This window comes from Procambarus clarkii, chromosome 40 (assembly GCF_040958095.1).
Source record: "Procambarus clarkii isolate CNS0578487 chromosome 40, FALCON_Pclarkii_2.0, whole genome shotgun sequence".
In the NCBI taxonomy this organism is placed as follows: domain Eukaryota; kingdom Metazoa; phylum Arthropoda; class Malacostraca; order Decapoda; family Cambaridae; genus Procambarus; species Procambarus clarkii.
Window position 1 is genome coordinate 23,705,363 of NC_091189.1, and position 25,653 is coordinate 23,731,015.

At 39.2% G+C, this 25,653-nt stretch overlaps 1 protein-coding gene across 4 annotated transcripts in view; it reads left to right on the forward strand.

Annotated features, from left to right (window-relative positions):
- The first annotated feature begins 9,292 nt into the window (after positions 1 to 9,292).
- The window catches only part of Cnx99A (Calnexin 99A), a 32,127-nt gene continuing 15,766 nt past the window's right edge, over positions 9,293 to 25,653 (forward strand). Inside the window, exons 1-7 of one of the 4 annotated variants that reach the window (XM_045742053.2) lie at positions 9,293 to 9,508; positions 17,529 to 17,648; positions 19,419 to 19,578; positions 21,879 to 22,072; positions 24,138 to 24,302; positions 24,732 to 24,836; positions 25,001 to 25,260. In XM_045742053.2, the coding sequence (XP_045598009.2) occupies positions 17,535 to 17,648; positions 19,419 to 19,578; positions 21,879 to 22,072; positions 24,138 to 24,302; positions 24,732 to 24,836; positions 25,001 to 25,260 (998 nt within the window). In that variant the 5' untranslated portion in view covers positions 9,293 to 9,508; positions 17,529 to 17,534. Of the gene's footprint in view, positions 9,981 to 17,528; positions 17,649 to 19,418; positions 19,579 to 21,878; positions 22,073 to 24,137; positions 24,303 to 24,731; positions 24,837 to 25,000; positions 25,261 to 25,653 lie in introns of all 4 variants that reach the window. The other 3 variants (XM_045742054.2, XM_045742052.2, XM_045742056.2) reach the window with 3 other exon arrangements.

Genomic DNA, 25,653 nt, shown 5'->3' on the forward strand with positions numbered 1-25,653 from the left:
CCTATACCCCCGAGTCTAACTAGGAGCATTTATATATGTATGTATGTATGTATGTATGTATGTATGTATGTATGTATGTATGTATGTATGTATGTATGTATGTATGCAGGTATGTATGTATGTTTGTCAGCCTGTAAACAAGAGTTGGGTGATGATGCAACACCTCACTCATCATAAAAATAGCAGTGCAGCAGTGTATTCTTTAGTAGGGCTTCCTAGCTCTCTGCTGATGCAACACCTCACAACCACCACCTCATCCCCACACCCTCCTACCTATTACAACTTCATCCCACACCCTTCCACCAACAACCACTACAACAGCATCCCCATACACACTCCCATCTACTACAACCTCACCCCCCTCTCCTGCCTACTGTCACTCAATCCCCACACCCTCCCATCAACCACTTTTATCACCACATTCTATCACATTCCCACCTACCACTTCCACGTCATCATTTACTTTAGTAACAATTTGAAAGTGTGGTCAAGGGGCTACTAGAGTTCAAATCAAGCAAGTGCAAAGTAATGAAACTGGGTACATGGAACAGGAAGCCAGACACTAGGTATCACACGGGAGAGGAAATCCTCTTGGAATCGCATAGAGAAAAATGCTTATAAGATATTTATTCAGGTAAAGGTACATAGAATTGAAAATTAGTTACAAACATAATGTCGGAATAATAGATAGAGCTATATACATACATGCCTGAAGCCACTAATACGCACAGCGTTTCGGGCAAGATGTGGACAAAAAAACAGACTAAAACTTAATACTAATTGTGCTCAAAAGTATAAATTGAATTGTAAAAATGAAAAAATAAAAAGAATAATAATTATATGATGGATAGAACAACAAAAATGCAACAAAACAGAAAAAGAAATTTTAACTAAATAAACAGATTACAATTGTCTTTACGTTTGTACTTGGCAGATATCAGCAGTTAAACAAGTTGGTCAATAATTAATAATGTTTGAAAATAGCAAGACATAGGATGACATTTAGGAGGTAAGGTAGGTTACATGGAGTTTATTAGATAGTACTTAGTTTTTAAATTAAACTTGTTGAGAGAAGTATAGCCTTTTGCATGATTGGGAAGGTTATGGGTTGATATTACATCGAACTTGTTAGAAGATAAAATGAGGCAATTAGTCATAAGGAGGAAGCACTGAGACATTACGACTGAATAGCATTTGGAAGGGATAGGATGAAGATTTAGGATTGGACAAAGGAAAGGAATTGTGCCCAATCAGTTGTATGGCTGAGGATTGAATGCTAACCTGCATGACGCGAGGCTGTCGCTCTGCCGTCTAGTCCAAGTGGCTGGGCCCTGTCAGCATAAGTCCACATCAAAAGAATCAGCTGCATACAGAATATTGGCTAATATAAAAACTATAACTTTGAGAATCTGACAGAGTTATTCAGGATCTTGTATATCGTTTATGTCAGACCAATTCTGGAATATGCGGCGACACCGGCATAGAATCCCAATCTTAAACATAAAACGAAGCTGGAGATAGTTCACATGTATGCCACCAGACTAGTCCCAGAGCAGAGAGGTATGAATTAGAAGGAAAGAAAGATTGCAGGCGCTAAACCTCACTTCATTGGAAGAGAAATATGCTCTGGATATTACTTACAGGAGCTCAAAAAGTTCAACTTCAGTTGAACTCAAGCTGAACTTCAAGTTCAAGTATGTTTATTGAGACAAGAAAGAAATACATCTCAGAGGGATAGAGTAGCTTAGGCTATTCTACCCCCTCTACTTCAAGTCCCTCAAGGGGCGCACAAATTCAGTGAGTACAATTACACAAATCACAGTACAAGAATCCCATTTAACATTGCAGGTTAATATAGTAAGCACAGCATGTAAGTGTTACACTCTTGCTTATAGGAACTGATGTGTATTGGTCAATAAGCCTTATGCATTTTCCTCTGTCCTTATATTTCATAAACCGTTATTATAAAAATATTGGTTTTAACACTTCACATGTAACTTTCCTTTCCTGGCCATATATTTCCCTCCACCATTATTGTTCATGCAATTTTAATTAAGATGACATTTTGATTAACATTGTAACGGTTCTATTGTTACGTAAAGAATGGTGACAATAAACACAGACACGAAGAGAATATATATAATTGCTCGAGTATACAGAAGTACGCAGGTAATACTTTGGCGAGCAATGGTGTGAATTGAGCGCACTGAGCGTCGGTATAGTATCTGGCAAGTGTCTCTTCTAGACCACACTTGAAAGTAGACTAGTTATTATTCGATTGATAAAGATTAAGCCGCCCAAGAGGTGGCACGGGCATGAATAGCCCGTAAGTGGTGGCTCTTTTGAGTCATTACCAGTATCAATAGCTGATACTGGAGATCCGTGGAGGTGCGACTGTACCCTACGGAGAGGTCGTGACCTCTGCCAGGGTGAAGTTGCAGGGCAACAGGCTTAGAGGTATCCCGACTGGTTCCGCTGTGAGTCCCTCATCGCTTAGCAGCTTGAGCGGCAGTACTGGATGAAGTGGAACTGGAGAGGAGCCTCCGCCTACTTGCCTCGTGTTCCCGACCGGACCTCGGTCTTGGCTGCGGCGGTGCGTTTGACATGGGAAAGATTTTTGTTCGCATAACACATAACTCCGTCATAACACGGAGCATAGCGACAGGGAACAAGGAAGAGCTGTGATTGATGATTGATAAAGAGTAAGCCACCCAAGAGGTCGCACGGGTATGAATAGTCCGTAAAAGAGCTGTGCCAGGGTGCATCTGCTTATATATGCCTCATGCTATGGACGCGCATCCGGCCCAAGACAGGCGTATTTTCTTTATCCAGAAATTTATCCGCTTTCCAAGCAGGTCCATATCTAACATTACAAACAGAAATCACAATAGCGTGATGCATCAAATGAACAAATCTACAAGGACCGTGACGAGGGTTCGAACTTACGTCCGAGAGGATCCCAGACGCTGCCCTAATCGACTGACCTACGACACGGAAAAAGAATTGCAAACGGGAAATCATCCTAATTTACCAACGGATCCTGCAGTCTCTAAAGACAAAAACTAGGGTTTTACGCAATTTCCCTATGCATTTGAGCTATGTCAATAGGCTGTTCTACCTCTTCGCCCGTACTTCATTACACACAGAAATCACAATAGCGTCATGCATCAAATGAACAAATCCACAAGGGTCGTGACGAGGGTTCGAACCTACGCCCGAGAGGATCCCAGACGCTGCCTTAATCGACTAAGCTACGACATGTTAGTTTAGTTCATTTATTATGCACCCCATACCCATCTTGTGGGCGGTAGTGGAAAGGGTTACAGAGGCACATAATGGGCTCAGGGACTGAACCCCACAATTAATTTAGCTAAGCAAGTTACAATCTTGATGAGCTAGTTACAAAATTCAGTATAAGTCGTCACATCAACAATGGGTTCGAGATCGACCTCAAGTACAGTTTCTAAATTAAGCAACTGACATATGTGGAGAGCTAGTGTCACAATTGATATGTAAATATAAATAAATAATAAATAAATGTTTATTTAGGTAAGGTACATACATACAAGAGATTTTACAAAGGTTGATGGATTTATAGATAGAGCTAGTACATACAATGCCTAAAGCCACTATTACGCAAAGCGTTTCGGGCAGGAAAAACATTAATGACTAAAGCTTAATACTAATTGGGTATAAAGAATAAAATGTGTTGAGAACAAATAAAAATAGAGATAAAAGAGGGGGAAACATAGCTGAAAAAGCAGCACAAATACAATTAGGTCGACAAACAGCGTTGTTTAAAAAAAAAAAACAGACATGGGTTGACAATAGAGGGGTAAGGTAGGTTATAGGGAATTTATTAAGTAGTGCTTCGTTTTTATCTTAAACTGGTTGAGAGAGGTACAGTCTTTAACATGGTTGGGAAGGTCATTCCACATTCTGGGTCCCTTGATTTGTAGAGCATTTCTAGTATGATTAAGTCGTACTCTTGGAATATCAAAACTGTATTTATTTCTGGTGTGGTGCTCATGGGTTCTGTTACAACCTTCAATGAAGCTTTTGAGGTCAGGATTGGCATTACAGTTCAGCGTTTTATATATGTATAATACACATGAGAGAATGTGCAGTGACTTAATATCTAACATATTCAGAGATTTGAGTAGGGGTACCGAGTGATGTCTGGGGCCAGAGTTGGATATTGTCCTAATAGCAGCTTTGTGTTGAGTAATTAGAGGACGTAAATGATTTTGGGTAGTAGAACCCCAAGCACAAATACCATAGTTGAGATATGGATAGATGAGGGAGTAATAGAGAGTCACCAGGGAAGGGCGGGGTACATAATATCTGATCTTAGAAAGAATGCCAACAGTTTTTGAAACTTTTTTTGATATATTTAGAATGTGTCCCTGGAAATTCAGCTTGTGGTCAATGAGAACGCCAAGGAACTTGCCATCTACTTTGTTACAAATTTGGGTATTGTTTATTTTGAGATTTATTTGATTAGAGGATTTATTGCCAAACAGAATATAAAAAGTTTGGTCAATGTTAAGGGTGAGTTTGTTGGCAGTTAGCCAAAGATGGACTTTATTTAGCTCAGTATTTACTGTGGCATTTAGAGCAAGGGGGTCAGGACTGGAGTAAATGAAGGTTGTGTCGTCAGCAAATAGAACTGGTTTGAGGTGTTGGGAGGCATTTGGAAGGTCATTAATGTAGATGAGAAAGAGGAGAGGGCCAAGTATGCTGCCCTGAGGAACACCAATGTTGATGGGTAGGGTGGGAGAAATTGAATTATTCACAGAAACATACTGGAGCCTGTCAGTAAGGTAAGATTTGAGGTATTGCAGGGAGTGTCCTCTGACTCCATAATGATGTAATTTAAGAAGAAGGTTTTGGTGGTTGACAGTGTCAAAAGCCTTACGCAGGTCCACAAATAACCCAACAGGGAACTCATTTTTATCAAGAGCTGTATGAATCAAGTTAATCATACTAATAAGTGCATCGTTAGTGCTTTTTTGGGGTCTGATTGTCCTGCACACCGCCTCCCATCCAGTGAGGAGCGGTGGATTGGTTACAATCACTCTTAGTTACTACCTATAGTTAGCAAACTGGGGATATTGGTTAAAATTTCTGGTAGCAGATCATTTTGAATGAAATACTGACACATCGTTGGTACATTGGTTATATAATTGTCTGTGAATTCACGTATCTTTTCGCACTCCATCACATAGTGACGGAGGATGTGCGAATAATTTTGTTGACACAGTTTACATTTGGTCAGGTCTACATCGGCAGATAATGAGAATTCCCAGAGATACTTGTAACCTAGTCTAAGCCGAGCAGTAGTAGCATCTAGAAGTCTGCTGATTTTATTGGATGAACCATAGATGTGTGGCTCCTCTTGCATGATCGTATGATGATAGATGGAACTAATTACTGGTGTCGATTTCACTTTGCCTCAGAGCTACAAGATCTTGTTGAAGTTCTCGGTGTACTGCTGCTCTCAGATTGCTAACTGACAATCCAAGGTTACACTCAACGTTTCCTTTAAAGACAGATTCTTTGGCTAACTTATCAGCTCTATCATGCATTCGGAGGCCAACATGAGATGGAGACCACACGAAATGGACTCTGTTACCATCCTTAATAATTTTGTTGTATTTGTGTCTAGCTTCGGACGCGAGCATGTTACAGTTATGTCTTAAAGAGTTGAGAGCAATTAAGGATGATAAGGAGTCACTTACAATTAATGTATCAAGTTTGGAGACATGTACACAATTCAGTGCAAGGATCAAGGCAAATAGTTTGGTCTGAAGGGTAGAGGGCCAGTTGTTTATACGGACTCCCCACTCAAAGTACAAGCCATCGCCCATTGTCAGAACAACTGCACTTCCAGCTGCACCCGTGGTGCGGTGTAGGGAACCATCAGTGTATATGATTTAAAGAGAGAGAATGCTCTGTGGAGAGAGCATCAATATGGCTTAAGGTGTTGAGCTTTGCCTCAAGGCGAAGCTTGGGCTGATCTCTAATTTGCTTCTTGGGTGGAAAGGGAGGGATTAAAATTGGAAAGGGTGTAATCTCCCACGGTGCAGGAAAGTACCGTTGTTGTTTCTCTTGGTACAAATTGTGAACCTGATACATTCTGAGTTGAGTTCCAATTTTAGTTATCAATTTGGAACAATGCTGATCTCCAATAAAGAAATTCCAGAGGGCTTCTGTGCAGGGGTTAGGATGAGTTAGCCTAAGCATTTTTATACCAATTTGACAGTTAATTTCAGTAACACGATCAACAACGCTCAGAATATTAAGTTCCTTTCTCATATTAAGTATCTTTGTGGTACTTGGCCCATGCTATGCTCTTGGTATGCTCTTGGCCAAGAGCATACTTGGCCCATGCTATGCTCTTGGTATGCTCTTGGCCAAGAGCATACTTGGCCCTCTCCTCTTTCTCATCTACATTAATGACCTTCCAAATGCCTCCCAACACCTCAAACCAATTCTATTTGCTGACGACACAACCTTCATTTACTCCAGTCCTGATCCCCTTGCTCTAAATGCCACAGTAAATACTGAGCTAAATAAAGTCCATCTGTGGCTAACTGCCAACAAACTCACCCTTAACATTGACAAAACCTTTCATATTCTGTTTGGCAATAAATCCTCTAATCAAATAAATCTCAAAATAAACAATACCCAAATTTGTAACAAATTAGATGGCAAATTCCTTGGCATTCTCATTGACCACAAGCTTAATTTCCAGGGACACATTCTAAACATATCAAAAAAAGTTTCAAAAACTGTGGGCATTCTTTCTAAGATCAGATATTATGTACCACGCCCTGCCCTGGTGACTCTCTATTACTCCCTTATCTATCCATATCTCAACTATGGTATTTGTGCTTGGGGCTCTACTACCCAAAATCACTTACGTCCTCTAATTACTCAACACAAAGCTGCTATTAGGACAATATCCAATTCTGGCCCCAGACACCACTCGGTACCCCTACTTAAATCTCTGAATATGTTAGACATTAAGTCACTGCACATTCTCTCATGTGTATTATACATATATAAAACGCTAAACTATATTGCCAATCCTGATCTCAAAAGCTTCATAGAAGGTTGAAGCAGAACCCATGAGCATCACACCAGAAATAAATACAGTTTTGATATTCCTAGAGTACGACTTAATCAAACTAGAAATGCTCTACAAATCAAGGGGCCCAGAATGTGGAATGACCTTCCCAACCATGTTAAAGACTGTACCTCTCTCAACCAGTTTAAGTTAAAAGCGAAGCTATACCTAATAAATTCCCTGTAACCTACCTTACCCTTCTATTGTCAACCAATGTATGTTTTTTTCTTTAAAGAGCGCTGTTTGTCGACATAATTGTATTTGTGCTGCTTTTTCATCTATGTTTTCATTTCTTGTTTTCATTCTACTCATTATGCTCAATTAGTATTAAGCTTGTCATTTAAGTTTATCATGCCCGAAACGCTTTGCGTAATAGTGGCTTTAGGCATTGTATGTACTAGCTATACCTATAAGTTAAACAATCCTTGTAAATATTTATGTATGTATGTACCTTACCTAAATAAAATTGTATTGTATTGTAAATTGTTGTTGTACGAGGGCACCCAAGGATTATCCTCAACAGGGAACTCATTTTTATCAAGAGCTGCATGTATCAAGTTAATCATACTAATAAGTGCATCGTTAGTGCTTTTTTGGATCTGAAGCCATATTGGCAAAAGCTAAATATATTATGTTTGGCTAGATAAGAGTAAAACTGCTTGTAGATTAGTTTTTCAAATATTTTTGACAAGTTTGGCAGAGTTTATATAGGTCTGAAGTTATTGACATCAGTGAGATCACCACATTTATGGACTGGGGTTACTCTCGCTTTTTGGAGCGAGTAAATTGTTTACTCACTACAAACGGTTTCAAGCTCAACAAGCCACAATGTAGGACCGAAAACAGGTTTCTCACCCACAGGTTTATACATTCAAGGGTCCTGGTAATACAGTCGCGCTCGTTCTCGATGCACACTGAAGAATTCGGGATTCGAATCCTGGGCGGGACAGAAATGGTTGGGCACATTTCTTTTCCCTTAATGCACCTGCTCACCTAGCAGTAAGTAGGTACTAGGAATTAAGTCAGCTTCTTGTGGGGTTGCAACCTGAGCGGGGTCAGTAATTCAACCTTGTGACATCGTTAAAAGCCTAAGGTGTATATGAATACACTCTGGCTTCCTGTTCCACGAGACAATGAATTATTATTGAATTAATTCCAATGAATTAAATCCAACAATATGTATGTAAATATACTTGTAACTCAATGTATGTACCCTTACCTGAATAAAAAATCTAAAAATCTAAAAATCTAAAAATCTAAAAAAATTAATAAACTCGTGGAACAGCCTACCCGCTGAAACTATAAATGCCAAAACTGCTGAACTTTAAAAATCCTGCTTGAAAAATTCACCAGGACAAATAGGGAGACTTTGACGAACCGTCGGCTTCCTGTCCTCCTCGAGACCACTAGTGTTAGTACCTCTCAGGTAAATATATGTTACATTTTACTTTTTAAAGTGGTGTGGATTAATATCCTTCAAATTGTTCAACATTTTACAAGTTTTGGTGAGGTCAGTCCTGTTATGTCTGGTTTTCAGTGATGAAAGTCGTGTAGCCCTCATCGCATTTGTGCATTTTTCAGTGAGTGGTGAATTCTGACTCCAGGGCCCTTTCCTTCATCAATCTCCTGCATGTTAGTGTTGTTGATTTGTTAGTTGTGATGTGTATATTGTGCCCTATATGCAGTGTTACATTTTTCAATATTAAAGAACGTTGGACAGTCTTCCGACCATTTGTGGAGTTCATGTAGATCTCTTTGTAAGGCTTCAATATAATTTTTCGCTTCCCACTTTGCCATAGATATCGTCATTTGCAAATTTGATGAATGGGGTTTGCAATATTCTTGTCTAGCCGTTTGCACTCTCTTGAGGAAGGACTGCATTTGCTTGCGCGCTATTGACCAACCCTCAGACTTGCGTTATCTTGCAGGTGACAAGTAAGAACAATATTTTAAGAAAAGTATGTATAATTGATAAATAATGTTTTCCAAACTCTACATAATTTGGGATTTATTATACTTCATATATTTATAATGAAATGTCGAGTACCAGGGAATGAACCTCAGGAGAGCAGTTATCCATGCTAATATGAACTGGTCTCATTTTCTATTTTGCGGGAATAAAAGAGGACGTTGAGTAGTGTCAACTGTCGTCTGCTAGCCAATCAGAACTAAGGAAGTAATTTGGTAAAGTGTCGACCAATGAGAGGCTCGGTAACACCCTGTATGGGCGGTGGCCGACGAATCAGGAACAACCACGCGCTCAGGAAGTCCAGGGACTTCAAAGTTGTGTTTTGACGCTAGTGTTGGGTGGGCGACACGCTGCTCTCCTCGCCGCCAGTGAATATTCGCGTGACGAGACACCGTGCTACCCTGTAGGTATGCCGTGGTCGTGCTCCCTGGCGGCCGCCATGGGTGTCTGGCGGCCAGGGAGGGCCTTGTTGCCTCCTGCAGGAGGGAAGTGTGCGGGAGGGGGGGAAGAGCCAGCAGACCGGTAGTGGCGCGTCGTCTGCTGGCGTGACACCATGACTATGCTGGCTCATGTCTGCCGCTTCTCTCCTCATCTCATCTCACACTCCCTCCTTACTTGCCTTAGCATCATCATCAATACTGACCCTTGAAAGTGACTTTCACCTTCAGGTGGGATGTGTACTGGGTGATCGTTGAGACTGTTGAGACTAGCAGAGATGGCCGATGCTATTTTCATTTACTGGACATGTTTAGCAAGGGCTGGTGAAGTGCTTTAGGTGTGGCCAGCAGTGGACGGGTGCCCGCGGCCTCCCCACTCACTAATAGGGCCTCCATAAACCTTAACAGATTTCCTGTACCCAGCCGCCAGACGTCATACCCAGTATGAGTGTAGAATTATTTGTAAATTCCATTTTCTAGTTACTAATAAATGCTTGAACTACCATGTTTGAGTTAGTGTAGTTTTGCTTATTTTTTACAGAGTTCAGTTTACTTCATTGTATCTACAGTACTTGTTTCTGTTGTTCATTATACAAGTCAGGGAATTTTCCGTTATTAGTGTTACTGCCCCTGGTGTTTGGGTCACTACTATATATCCTGGAGAGTAGTGGGGAAAGAGGTGATCAAATTGTACACGGGTGTTTGGCAGGCGTTTCTAATTAATAAGTTTTTAAAAATTATATTGTTAAGCTGGTTTTGGTTAGTCTGACTTTTGATTAGTTAGGAAAACTAGTAAACTTAAAGTACCAGTAATTGTTGACATGTTGCATGCAGTGCTGTACTGTACCAGGGCAGCCTAGTAACCCAATGGACTTCTAGGATGAATAGTGTTGAATGTAAAGGCTTTGCTCTCCTATGGGGTGTTGGAGTGACAATGAAGGTGTTTAATTAGTCCCAATGGCACAGTGGTAAAACTCGCCAGGCGCTTCACGAGCGCTTTGGCCTGGGTTCGTATCCTGGCTGGGGAGGATTGACTGGGTTCCAGTCCTTAACTGTAGCCTCTGTTCACCCAGCAGTGAATGGGTACCTGGTTGTTAAACAATTTGGTGGGTCATATTCCGGGGGAAATTAGGGTTAAGGACGTGCCCAAAATGCTACGCGTGCTAGTGGCTGTACAAGAATGTAAAAACTCTTGTATATATAAATAAAATAAAACAAATAAAAATGGGTTTAACTTCGTGTTAACTAATTCTTGGATGCATTTGGTTCCTTTACTACAAAAGAAATATAATTAACTCCATTTAGGCACTGAATGTTGACAATACATTTTCCAACTTGTCTATGCAGGCAGCTACCAAGATTAACCCTCAAAATTTGGCCATCATAAACTATGGCACTGCATATACTGGGAGGGGGATTCTCGCTTTACGAACATTTGCCTTATGAACCTTTGCCCATACGAACATTCTCCCAGGTTCCTATATACCCCCCCTTCATGCATAAAATCATTGTACAGTACTGACTCATTGGAGTGCGAGTCCACTTTTGTGGCAGTGCCAACGTCTGTGCAGCAGCCAAATAGAGTACAATATTGTATGGGTGGGGGTGAGAAACTCCTACCAGTGGTCTCAAGTCCTCAATGACCTTACGCTCGCATGATTTGATTGTGTTTACTCTGTTGACGGGGTGGGGCCCTGAGCTGGAGATAGGAGGGCAAGGAAGTGTTTACTCGTGCGGCCAATTATAAATTGGCAGACCACTAATATAGTGCACATGTACAATATTTTCATTTATTTATTCATGTAATTATACTACTTCACTTTAAAAAATGGCTAACTGATGAGCATAAATCAATCATTCAAGATAATGTTAAAGTTTTTACATGATTTACCTGAGGGCCACTAACTCTAGTGGCCTCGACAAGGACAGGAAGCCGGCAGCTTGACGAAGGCCTCTTCCCCCTCATTTGCCTCGCTCTTTTCCACATAGATTTTAAAACCTAACACAATTTTGGCATTTATGGCTTCGGCGGGTAGGCGGTTCCAAGGGTTTATAACCCTGTGGGTGAAAATACATCCTCTGTTCTCAGTCCTACATTGTAGCTTTCTGTGGAGAGACCCTCTGCCTCCCCAGAGCTATACTGGGCTGATGTGTATATATTAGACTGTGGCATAAGTCAATTCGATTGGAGTTCTTGGCCTACCTGGGACCACGAGCCACAACCTTGGCCCCCCTCAGAGGCACAAAGAGTAATGGCCTATAGAAACCCCATGTGGTTGGAAGCATTCTGTGTCTGCCATCTATCAGATTAGGCACCCAGAAAGGTAGGCGTCTTAACACTCAACCCGGTGAAAATTTCTACTGAAAACTGAACTATCAAGCGGAATTCCACAATCTGCAAACAAGCATGACGTCAAAACCACCACTGTCTGCGCAGCTCCCCCCCTCCCTGGGAAGGGGAAGGGGCGCCCCAGACCCCTTGCGCTGGCTACCCAACCTCAGTTCTGAGGCTGTTGTGTTGTGTAGCGGTTGTTCGACTCTGGCTCCTGTTTGTGCTGTGCTGCACCTATCCGATGTTCTGCTGTGTGGTGGTGTGCGAGCCAGGAGTAAGTCATGGTGTACTGGGGCTGCATGGGTCTAAGGCCATCTTCCCAAGGTGCCCTGTAAATACAGTACTGCCCTTACCGCTTGGGGTTGTCTTTCTAAAGTCGTTCAGGAACCACCTTCGTAGGGATCTTTTGCTGCTCGGTGATTGCCTGCCCTTGGGGTCAGCAGGGGGTTTTCACTTTCCCTGAAGACCTTGGGTAGAAGGTGGTATCGTCACTGATAGGGCGCAAGGTACTGTGCAGCGTGTCATCTATTACACAGAGGCCGGTTCTGTTCCTCCTGGAGACATACTTTTGTGGAGTTTCTTTTTTTTGTTTGTTGCCTGGTGGGGGGGGGGGGGGGGGAGTCTGCCCCTTCGTTCTTGTCTACCCTCTGTTATTCTGGTGATCCCCTGCTAGGTCCCCGTGATTGTAGCTTTTCAGTGTCAACTGTTTTAATAATGTAGAGTGTACACTTCCTTGGGTGCATTTACAAAATCAACTGATAGATCCCAGTTACCCCATGGATTAATTGGTTGATTAATTTATTTATTTATTTATTTATTTATGCATATACAAGAATGTACATAAGGAATGTGAGGATACAATTATGATAATTACAGTCTTGTAAAGCCACTAGCACGCGCAGCGTTTCGGGCAGGTCCTTAATCTAAGAAAATTTTAAGGAGGTAAATACTTGCAAAATTTATAGACAAAAAAATGATAACAGATTACATGGAATGAAAAAAAAAAAATGAGAGAAAATTATAGGTAGAGTATATTAAAGCACATAGGTAGCTATGATTGATTGCAATGACAGCTTAAAATGGTAGTTGACAACAAATTGGTAGGCACAATACAGCAGAAACAATATAAGATTGATTGCAATGACAGCTTGAATGGTAGTTGACAAAAATTGGTAGTCACAATACAGCATATGGCTAGCACATAAAAGAAGACAGCAATGAACACAATAAGGTTGTTTGATATTACATAAAAAATTAGGAGATTGGGTACCACTAGGTACAGAGCAAATTTAAAGCTCAGTGTAGGAAACTAAATAGATGAAGTTAGGTACTTTTTGGTTTTGCTTTTAAATAAGGCAAAAGTTTTACAGTTTTTCAATTCACTAGGGAGTGAGTTCCATAGACTAGGTCCCTTAATTTGCATAGTGTGTTTACACAGATTAAGTTTGACCCTGGGGATATCAAAGAGATATTTATTTCTGGTGTGGTGATAATGGGTCCTATTACATCTGTCCAGGGAGAGTTTCAGAGCATGGTTTGCATTTAAGAACAGGGTTTTGTAAATGTAGTTGACACAAGAGAATGTGTGGAGGGAGTTAATATTTAGCAAGTTTAGAGATTTAAACAAGGGAGCTGAGTGTTGTCTGAAAGCAGAGTTAGTTATTATTCTGATAGCAGATTTTTGCTGTGTGATGATGGGCTTAAGGTGGTTTGCAGTGGTAGACCCCCATGCACAGATACCATAATTAAGATAGGGGTAGATTAGTGCATAATATAGTGAGAGGAGAGCAGAGTTAGGAACATAATATCTGATTTTGGAGAGTATACCAACTGTCTTAGAGACTTTCTTAGTTATGTTTTGAATGTGGGTGCTGAAGTTGAGTCTCTTGTCTAGGAATAGGCCAAGAAACTTGCCATCATTTTTATTACTGATGTTAATGTTGTCTATCTGTAGCTGAATTGCATTTGATGATTTGCTTCCAAATAAGATGTAGTAAGTCTTTTCGATGTTTAATGTTAGTTTGTTCGTTGACATCCATAAGTGGACTTTTTTTAATTCATTATTCACAACATTATTTAGTGTATGTGGGTTGAGGTTTGAGTAGATAAGGGTAGTATCGTCAGCAAACAATATAGGTTTGAGAATATTAGAGACATTAGGCAGATCGTTTATATATATAAGAAATAGAAGAGGTCCTAAGATGCTGCCCTGTGGCACTCCAACGGTAATTGGTAGAGTGGAAGAAGTTGTATCATTGATGGTTACATATTGGTGTCTGTCACTAAGATAGGATCGGATGTAGTCAAGGGCAAGGCCTCGGATTCCATAATGCTGGAGTTTAAGTAAGAGGTAGTTGTGATTAACAGTATCAAAGGCTTTTCTTAGGTCAATGAAGAGTCCAATCGGAAACTCATTTTTGTCAAGGGCTGAGTAGATAATGTCAAGGAGACTAATGATTGCATCATTGGTACTCTTTTGGGACCGGAAGCCAAACTGGCAGGGGCTGAGTATGTCGAATTTTACGAGGTAGGAATAGAGCTGTTTGTAAATAATTTTTTTCAAATATTTTTGATAGAATGGGTAGATTTGATATTGGTCTATAATTGTTTATGTCCGCCGGATTGCCTCCTTTATGGAGGCAATCATTGAGTTTGGTATATACTTAATATTTTGATGTTCTATAGACCTCAGGTAAGTGTAGCATATTAGAAAGTTAAGCTTGAAATTTCATGTGTTGCAGAGATCTACTCAATGCCTTCACACAGAAAACTGTACTAATGGACAAAATTCTCACTTATTGTAGGTCATTTTAACTCGGCTCTCATTAACTATTCTCATGAACTTTGGCGCCCCCAGGGATGAGACGTATAGCTTCATTTTGCATAGTTTCAAGGGATTTTAGCTGTCAGTATACAGTGAGAGGTGTAGAGCATTGTAGTCAGTTTATAAATTATTCATAGAACATTCTAGCAAGTCTCGCGTTAATTCCGATTGGCACCAACAAAGACCCCGCAAGGGCTTTGATCTCTTCGTCTCTCATCTTGAGAGAAGAAAGGTACCCTGGGTCGTTAATGGAGACACCAAGGTATCTGTAAGTCTCGCAGTTCTCAAGTGGTCGCCCATCTATATGATAATTGGGTGGTGGAATACCACATGGAATGAGGGCACAAGTTTACATATCTGCATAACAAATGACTGTCTTCATTATTAGTTGGAAGAGCTTTAAAAGGTTTATGCATTTGAATGTTGAACAACAAGGGATTGAAGACTTTTTGGAGTTTCCAGTTCAAGGCGTTTACTCTTTGCTTTTAACACTATTAAACAAAACATATGCTGTTCAATTAGACAAATAGCCCTCTTTCCATTTCAGTAATTTCCCTTGGATTCCTAGCTCAGCAAGGTGTTTTAGTATGATTTCCCTGTTTGTTGTGTCAAAAGCTGCTGCTAGGTCAATGAAAACTGCTTGAGGGGGAAGTTTCAATGAGTGAAGTATTTAGAAAAACAGCGTTGTGTACTGAGCCCAAACCTAACTCCAAATAGTTTGGATGACAGTTGCCTCTGTAAAAGATACACGAGTCTGTTGAACAATGTTAAAGCACTTGACAAAAACACGATGTTAGAGATGTGGGTCTAATTATAGGAATGTGGTTTGGGGATAGGAACAGTGACACTTTGTCAAAGCATTAGGTAATACTCCTTCACTTACTCATTCTGTATAACGCTAAGAGTGGCTTACCTAGTACTTGTTAGACTAATCTCTGTAAACTGTAAGTAATACCGTCCTCTCCAGGAGCAGTTGATTTGCCCATCTTTAGTGCATGATTTAATTCCTATTCAGTTAAATCATTTGATCCAACACACCAATGGCTGTACAGGCAAGATTGATGGTTTGTTGTCTGTCGGGGCATGTCATTAAGTTTGTGTGTTAATTGGGAACGAGTTATAATTTGATGTTAGTGCCCATTGATCAAGGAGAATGTTTACTTGTTCTAGTGGGCTGTTGGTGCAGTGGTTAGGTTGGGCTGTGGCTACCTTCTGTAGCTTCTGGGAATCAATGGCCCTGTGGCCCAGTCTCCGACCATGTCTTCTGGTTGGTCGTTTGGTCAACCAGGCTGTTTGACATGGCTGCTCGCAGCCTGGTTGATCAGGTATTCTTTGCAGGAGTTTGTCGAGTTCTCTTGAACACTGAGAGAGGCCGGTCAGTTATGCCTCTTTGTGTAGTGGGGGAGAGTTGAAAAGTCTTGGGCCCTTGATGTTAATAGTTCTCCCTCAGTGTACCTATTACACCTCTGCTTTTCAACTGGGGTACTTTGCACATCCTGCCATGCCTACTGGTTTCATGTAATCTCCATGTTCAGATTTGTAACTAGTCCTCCTAATATCTTTCACTTGTAGATTATGTATCAGTTGCCTGTGCTCTAGAGAATACAGATTTAGAACTTTTAATCGATCCCAATAATTAAGATGACTTATAAGAGTGGATTCTAGCGGTAAAGGATCTTTGCATGCTCTCTAGGTCAACAATTTCTCCAGCTGTGAATGGGGCTATTAGTGTGCAACAATATTCCACCCTAGAGAGCACTAGTGTCTTGAAAAGCATCATTGATATGGCATCCCTTGTTTGGAATTCCTTGTTATCCAACCTGTCATTTTTCTTGCAACTGTGACAGCTACTTTATGGTGTTCTTTAAAAGTAAGGTCTTCTGACATTACTCCTAGATCCTTTACATTGCTTTTTTTGTTCTATAATGTGATTTGATTCCATTTTATGTACTGTATATGGTTTCCGTCTTTAAATTTTCATTTTTTCAATAGCGCAGGAGCTGGAACTTATTTTCATTAATCATATTATCTGTGGCCCATTGAAAGCAATGTTAGAGCGATGGTCTCGCCTCGTTCAGGCGTTTTGGATGGTAGTGCAACTGTCGCCTCATTCAGGTTGGTGTTCAATCCCTGACCATCAAAATGATTGTTCAGTATTTCTTTCTGCCATCCTATCCTTATCCTCAAATCCCTCTTTAAGTACTATGTTGCTGTAATGGCTTGGTACTCTCCTAATAGATTCAGATTCAGATTCAGATGTTTATTCAGGTAAGGTATATACATACAAGTGATGTTACATTAATGGATTGATATATAGATAGAGCTAGTACATACAATGCCTAAAGCCACTATTACCTTTACTTACTATTACCTTTAATAAGTACCTTTACCTTCAGAAAATGGGTAATTTTGGTAAGGATCAAATCACAAAACAATGGTGAGGTTTCTCTTAATATTCTCATTTGCTATATTGCTCATTTTATCATTTTGGGTAGCTGTTGCCAGAGAGGCTTGTCTGTAACTGTAAACAAGGGAAGTGGGGTGAACAGAGCAGTACTACTGCGGCTACTGATGCTGCTGTTATAATTTAACAAATTTTGCAGTACATAATTTACAGGTACTGCTGCATTCATGTAGGTATGTGCCACTTTTACATAAATTTCGCAGCCGCACCTTGCTGCTTGCCAAGATCAGGTGTACACTGCTGCTCTTGGTTTGTTTACAGAATACTATACAAACACAGTAAAATCCGCTGCCATCCAACCTTGTCTTACAAATTATGTCAATGTATAAACCCAATAGTTTAACTAGTTTTTATTTTTGTTTTTTTCCAGACAAAAATGACGAGGAGACGGCAGAAGTGTGTGTTAGCAGTACTTCTAGTAGGTTTCCTGTTGCTATGTGGAGTTGTAGCTGATGACGACGATGAAGTATCAGTCACGGAGGAGAAATTAGTAAGTACAGTACATTTTATAACCCAATAGATGGGGTACCCAGCTGTGCCCTCGTCCTTTGCCCTCCTTTCCCTTTAATTGCTTTTCCACATTGTTTTGGGGTAATTAAGTTTATCATCAGTAGAGTATTAAGCCAGTACAAATTATTCAGCATTGCCTTGGGAGTAAAATGGATAGGTCAGTAGAAGAACTTCTGCTGTAGCCTAGTTTAGATTTTTAAATTTGAAATAAAGTACAAATCTTGCTACTTTTATTAAGCCATGGTGAATTGGTTATCTGAGCATTTTGATACCCAAGAATTGTAATGTTAAATTTAATTGGTTTTTGAAATAAAGGTTCCTATAATGGTGGCAGAAAAGCTTAGACCAAGTTTGTAAGTCTTAATGCTAGTAATAAAACTATAGGTTTATGCTGTATCTGATTTGTTAAGGGGTGTGTTTTGTACCCAGGTTTGAATTACCCATTTTGTTTTGAGTGATTCTCTTCCAGTGTGTGTTGGCTGCTTTGGTGCTTGGTTGTCTTGAACCATGCAGTTCCATTTATTGTCTTGCCTATTTTTCTGGGAGCTTTTCTGATGGTAACAGTTCCCTGCTTTCTGATGGGGGGGGGGCAGGTTATTTTATTTTAACATCACTATTTAATGTTTCACTTTTAATGTTAATTTTTGTTTAACTTCATAAAATTGTGTATTGTATATCCTATTACTGTACCAAGGATTACATTAAATAGTCTCAACTGCTAAACTTAGAATTTTTTATTTATACTTGGGTTGTACATTTATTGAATGTCATACCATAAATTTAGTAAATTTTAATTATGCTGTAATCCCAATAGCTTAATTTTGCAATGGTTAAATTGCATTATTCTTAAATTGATATTTGGTCTGTATATTGATCTGTTAAATTGCTTCAGAATGTTTGTGCTCGGTATTAAAATATTTCCTGTGCATTTTCAGCCTCGATTGCAGTTGGTTACCATTCATATTAACTGGTATAACTTGTAATGGGATGGTATCTAGTGGTTTTCACAGGTTTTCAATTTTAACAAAAGCAAGCTGAAGCTATAAAAATGGTAATAAAACAGTTACCATATTGTAATAATTTGCAATTACCATTACTTCAGGTGCAGCCATTACATGCCAATAGTGGTTACTGTATTTATATGCTCGTGCCAAACATGTGGTGGCCAAGGGAAGACAACCAAATACTGTACATGGAAGAATGGCCAGTCATGGATGGTGAATGGCAAGGGGATTTAAAATTTGAAATGCCTAAATACTCTACAATTTTAGAATATTTATTACTCTTACCCTTGTTGGCACAAGGGTAAGAGGACCCACAAGCTGTTAACGTATGGTTCACCCAAAGTGAGGCATGTGTTACCATTAGGAGCCAGGGCCCATTGCAGTGTTTCTCAACATTGTTAAACTTAAGGCGAGGACCAGACCAAGAAACAGAACCTCAATTTAAACTGAAAATAATAATGTTTGGTGTTAGTCAACCCATGGAAAATGGTTTCTGATACATCCAGCCTTTGGTATTAAAATTTTTTGTTCAAACTAGAGTACAATGTACTCTTGTGCTGTATGGCTGGTGAAGTGGAATGTACTGGGAGAGGTAATGTCATCACTACACATAAGCCTACATGCATACTTCATGAAGGGTATTATGTATTTTCCTTTTTTTCTTTTCTCTAATCAGATACTGTGCATTAGTTAGCCTAAGAAAAACAATTACAAGCTGTGTTCATATTTAATCTTTTCTGTTTCAGCAAGAGGAAGATGAAGTGGAAGTCATTTATGCTACACCAAAGATGATTGAAGGTGTTTACCTCATGGAAACATTTGATGATGTGGCAGCTTTTGAAAATACTTGGGTCAAGTCTGAAGCTAAAAAGGATGGCGTTGATGAGGACATTGCTAAATATGATGGTCAGTATTAATGACTTGCACTAATAAGAATGTGGGGTTTGTAAGGATCACCTTCTGTGGTGTGACAATGTTCAGGTTTATTTCTCTCCCCATCAGCACACTACCCCCTAGTTTCCTTAAATTTGAAATAGTCTCCTCATTACCCTTTGGCTATGTTTCAGGCTTAAAATTATTGCATTCATATTTATTTTATAGTATTCTTTTGGAAAAAATGCTCGTCTTAAACAGTGGGGCCTCGACTTACGAATTTAATCCGTTCCCAGAGATGGGTCGAAAGTCAGAGTCGGAAGTCGAAACGAATTTTCCCATAAGAAATAATGTAAATTGAATTAATCTGTTCCACATCCCTATAAAATATTAACTTAAAAATATATTTTATACTGAATACCAGTCATTTTGGACTACAATACAGTATGTATCTTACCTTTATTGAGGACTCTTGTTGGCATATAGAAGACAGTGAGGGGGGGGGGGGGGAGGAGGAGAGGTGTTACTGTTTGGAAGGGGAGTCCCCTTCCATTGCAATGTCAGGCAGTGATGACTTCTCTGGGATACTCTTTCCTACATTTTGCAGGCATACCACTAGGACCAGGTTGTGGCTCACTGCTTGTTTCTTACTAAGGATCTGTTTAAAGACACTTGTTTTTCCCTACATTTTAACACTTGGGCCCTGGCTACCTAATGGTAACACATGCCTCACTTTGGGTGAACCATACGTTTCCAGTTTGTGGATATGGAAGGAAATGCAGAGTAGAACCAGTGAGAGGAGTAGAGGTGCCATAGGCACAATCAGGAGAACACTGTCTGAACATTGGGGTCCACGGCTGTTCAACACCCTCCCAGCAAACATTAGAGATGTTGCCGGAACGAAGGTGGATGTATTCAAGAGGCCCTTGGACAGCAAGAAGTGTCAGAGCCTGACCTCGGGCCAGGCTCAGAGTAGAAAAACTCCAGGTAGCAATAATATCGTTGTGAAATAATGTACATGGATTATTTTGTAGTCATGTATGTAAACAATTCTTAAGTAGGATTATAGATAACAAAATACAGCAATCTTGACAAATTTACCTTGACTTTGTTAGCTGTCATTGAACTGTGAATCATTCTTAATACAAGACTATAATAAGTATTTAACAATTACAATCTAATACTAAATTATTTAAGAGGTATTACTGTATATGAAAATAACCTGGATGATATGAATAAATACTCGGGTAGTAGCGAGTTATATCTGGTCACTTGGTAACCAGTAGGAAGTGATAGTACTGGTGAGGGTCCTGGTAGTAATCAGCTTCGTTCTCGACTAGCAATCAATAATTCTGGGTTCGAATCCCGGGCGGCACAAAAATGGTTGGGTGTGTTTCCTTTCACCTTATGCCCCCTGTACACCTAGCAGTAAATGGGTACCCAAGAGTTAGTCAGCTTGTTGTGGGGTTTCATCCTGGATGGGGTCGGTAATTCAACCCTAGAGGGGGGGGGAGGGGAACCTCGGTATAAGCCTAACAGTTACTATATGTATGACCTGGCTTCCTGTTCCCCCGACACAATTCATTATTATTATTATTATAAATTGACTGCTGGTAAGCCGAGACCTGTCATCTGTTTTGTTGTAGTAGTAGTTAATTGTAATAGGATAAATAAGTATAGGTATGCTGTCAAAATTGGTACTACCAGTAAGTGTTAAGAAACCTGCTTAGAGATAATACAAGGCCCCCCCCCCCCCTCCTATTCTCCAGGGTACGAACTTGACTGATGTTTACACATCTAAGTTACTGGTGCTGCTAGTTTTGAGGCTTTTAGTATTAAGGCAACGATTATTATCTTGTATGCCAACCCATCCTCCGAATTGACAGTACGTTTTAATACTAAGTGTAATAAGTATATTTCCTGACTGCCATACATAGTACATAATTGCACTTATAGGGCTGTTACATTTACCTCCCCATTTTTGGAGGACGGGCTGTGTATGCAGATTGGAGGAACTCGTCAAAATACAAGTGAAGTAGCTTTCAGCTTATCCTTGATATTGCTAATGATAAAAGTTTTAGCCATAATCTGTGACTACTTTCAATGTAGCTAGTAATAGCTTGCATATTTCCAGATGTTCCTTGAGGTCTGCATTGTTTTGGGCTATTGTGTTATGCAGAATAAAGTAGCAGGAAAGGATATGCTAGAACAGTAACAACTGAAAATCCACACTATCAGTTTTAAATAATAGATGGTCTAGTAGTGTGTAATTTTGTGAATGTAATAGTTTTAATATCTGTATAAAAGTATTTAAACTAATTTTAACATTCTAGGGGTTTGGGCTATTGAACCTGCTGAGCGTATGGCATTGGCTGGAGATCGTGGTCTGGTTTTGAAATCCAAGGCAAAGCATGCAGCTATTGCTGCATCTCTAAAGAAACCTTTTACTTTCACTACAAAACCTCTCGTAGTACAGTATGAAGTCAACTTGCAGAATGGTCAAGAGTGTGGTGGAGCATACATTAAGGTTAGCATTTTCTTTGAAATTAATATCACGATTTGTATGTGTATATAAAATGTATAGTACTTGCACGAGTCTTGACAACTCTTGATCTGTTTATAGCTGCCTTGAAGCATCCAATTTTACTGAATGTTTAAGCATTTTAACAATATCTTCACACTTAAAGGCTTTCTAACATTAAGCATATCTACTCATACTGACATGTACATTGTAGGGTGTAATAGGGAAAGGCCCACTAAATTGTGCTCTTGACAGAGAGTTGTCAACTTTTGCAAAAGTAGAGAAATGGTGTCAAACATTTGGAGTGAATTTTCTGATGTATTATCAGAAAATTCAATTTCATTGGCAAAACATTTTGTTGAACCTGTTGCTGTCTGTGATAGTTATATATGCCAAAAGGAAAATCAGCTTGGAGGAACTAAACAAAACCAATGTGATTGAACTTACCATGGCAGCTGAAGGAGGCTGCAGGTATTTTGTCATTTGTGAACTAAAAGTTTTAAATAGAACTTGATAAAAAATCTAGAAAACGGGACAAAGCTCAAAATTATAGACCAGTGTTTCTGCTGTGCAATGTACAGTATTAAAGCATTAGGAGGAAAACAATGGAGTACAATATCTGGAGAGAGTAAGCTTTTTAAAGTTTTTGATCAGGTTGCCAAAATACAACAGGAGAAAGAAGGCTGGGATGACTACATTGTTAATTTTAAATGGTTTGTGCACAAGATAGACCAAAGCTGTGATAGCTGGAAAACTGAAATAGGTAGAGGAATATTTGATGGACAGGGATAAGATAAGTGGTCCCAAGGATTGGTCATACAAACATGGCTGTTAAAAAATGAGTGACACCCTAGAGTGACCTACTACCTGTTAATGTTTTCAGATCATGCGAAAGTTAGAGATGTGAAAATTGAGCAAGCAAGCAATTACAGAAAGACCTTGATAAAATTGGTGAGTGGGTAGGCAAATGGTGTTAAAGCCCCAACAAGTGTGTGATAATAAAGATGGTAATGGGAGATAGATAATAATCTATATCATATCGAGAGGCAACTGTAGGAATCTGAGAAATTTGAGGATGAATTCAAATACAACACAGTGGTAGTCACATGTAAACAGCATATCATTCACATATGGGAAGCTGATGAAAATTGGTTACAAAATCCTGGATGAGGAAATTGTGAAATATATATAACCTAGACTTGTGTATAGTCAGTAATAAAATATACAGTACAGGTATGGCATCTGCACCTCATGGATAAGGAGAATTTAGCTTTTTAGCACTAATTCCAATGCATTAAATAAGAATTGTTTAAACTAATAATGTTAGTATTTAAAAGTATGTGTGCCAAAATAAAACCTTGACAAATAGCTGAACTGAAATATAGTTTGCAATGTGATAATTGCTAGAATTGAGCACTAATCTTTGAGGACAGATTAAAGAACATAATTTCTCAAACCTAAATGAGAAAAAGGTATAAAGGGATATGATTACTATAAAAGATGTTTAAATTGAGAAAAAATAGAACAAGGACATGGGTGGAAGTAGTCAAAATGTAAGGAAATGTCTATACCCTGTTACAGGTGGTTAACAGGTGGAATTCACTAATGGAAGAAATGGAAGCCCATCAAAAATTAAGGCCTGCAATTACAAAATTTGAATGTCAGAAAAGTTAGAGTAATAAAGCACCATGTTCAAAGCTAATAGGTAGGGCACCAAGAACTAAAAGTAATTCCCCATAGTCATTGTATTATGAAACAGTTAAATTTCACCACGACCATGCTACCTTTTCTTCCTGTGTTGCTCCTGCCACTACCTTGCACTCTCCATCTATTCCTCTCGACTACATATTTCACCTTTGTTACTTTCCTACCACCACCCTCGTTCATCTCATTAGCAATATTGTACAATATTGTGATTTGTGTACTGTACTGTACAGTGCAAGTTCTCACCTACCAGCCAACTGCTAACACCCTTTACTATAAATATATTTTGATATACAGTATAAACAAACTGTGGAATAGTCATTGTGATACATTTAATTTTCTTAATTTCATTAAATTTTCATTGCAGTTGTTGAGTTCTCAAGAAGGAAGAGTGAACCTGAAGAAATTCAATGACAAGACACCTTACACTATTATGTTTGGACCTGACAAATGTGGCAATGACCATAAACTGCACTTCATTTTCAGACATAAAAATCCTCTCACTGGAGAAGTAGAAGAAAAGCATGCCAAGGTATGTTTTCTTGTGATTAAATAAACATTATATAGTGTTATCCTTTTAGCTAGGAATAGTGCTCAATCTGCCATTAAAATTCTTTGCTAGTTTAAAAAGTTGCCCAGATTGCCACACGTACCACGTAACCTTCTGGCAACAAATGTTTTTGTTGCTGAGGGGTTAACATGGCTACATATTCAGCCATCATGAAATATAGCAAAATTGTATCAAATAATTACTTTATACTGAACTATTAAATGAAATTTACTGATAAATGCATGAAAACTTTGTTAGTAATGTTATATATTTAAGTTGTGCTTATAGGTTAAAATAATTTGTTTTATTAAGAGGTCTAGAGGAATTCTAAACCAGTTTGTCGCTCTACTGTATATAACATATAATATCTCGCCACTGTCCTTAAATAGTAACTGAATTCACTCCTTGCAGCGTCCTCGTGACAAAATCGAAGAGCCTTTCAAAGACAAGAAGCCACATGTGTATACTCTGATTGTTCGACCAGACAACACATTTGAAATAAGTCTTGATCAGGAGGTAGGACAATTGAAAATATAGGTTACAAGACATTTGAAATATGATACATAAAAAAAAAAAGCTTTTAAATTTCATTTTCTTTAAGTGAAAGCTTATTTGTAGAATGTTTGGAAATGCTGTTCAGAAAATACTTGATTTCATGACCAAAGAATGGTATTTTTCAGGTAATCAACTCTGGTAGTCTGCTTGAAGACTTCTCTCCTCCTGTAAACCCAGAAAAGGAAATTGATGATCCTGAAGATTTCATGCCTGATGATTGGGATGAGAGAGAGAAAATTCCTGATCCCGATGCTTCAAAACCAGATGACTGGGATGAAGATGCTCCCATGCAAATTTCTGACCCAGATGCTGAGAAGCCAAAAGGATGGTTAGATGATGAACCAGAGATGGTGCCTGACCCTACTGCTGAGAAACCTGAAGATTGGTAAGTCAACATAAATCTTAAACATTTAATATGGCTTGGTTAATTGCTTAGTCCAAATGACTGAAAACTACGTATATTTCTAGTTTAGTGATACAATAAATCATTTAAATAAAATTTTGGTGATTTTTAATAATTTAAGTGAAAATGTTCTGAGAATGATGCGTGCAGTGGTGTGCAAGGAGTCAGTGAAGGCTATAGACTTAGGTATGTAGAATGAGTCAAATATTGCCAATGCCATATATTGGTAATGGTGTGGTGTAATGCATGATGAACAAGTCAAACACAGTTGGGTCTGCCTCATAATGGGTTAGGGTAAAGGCAAACCACTTCACCCTTGGCAAATAATGACCTCGATAAGTCTACATTAAGGAACGTCATTTTTAACGTATAGGC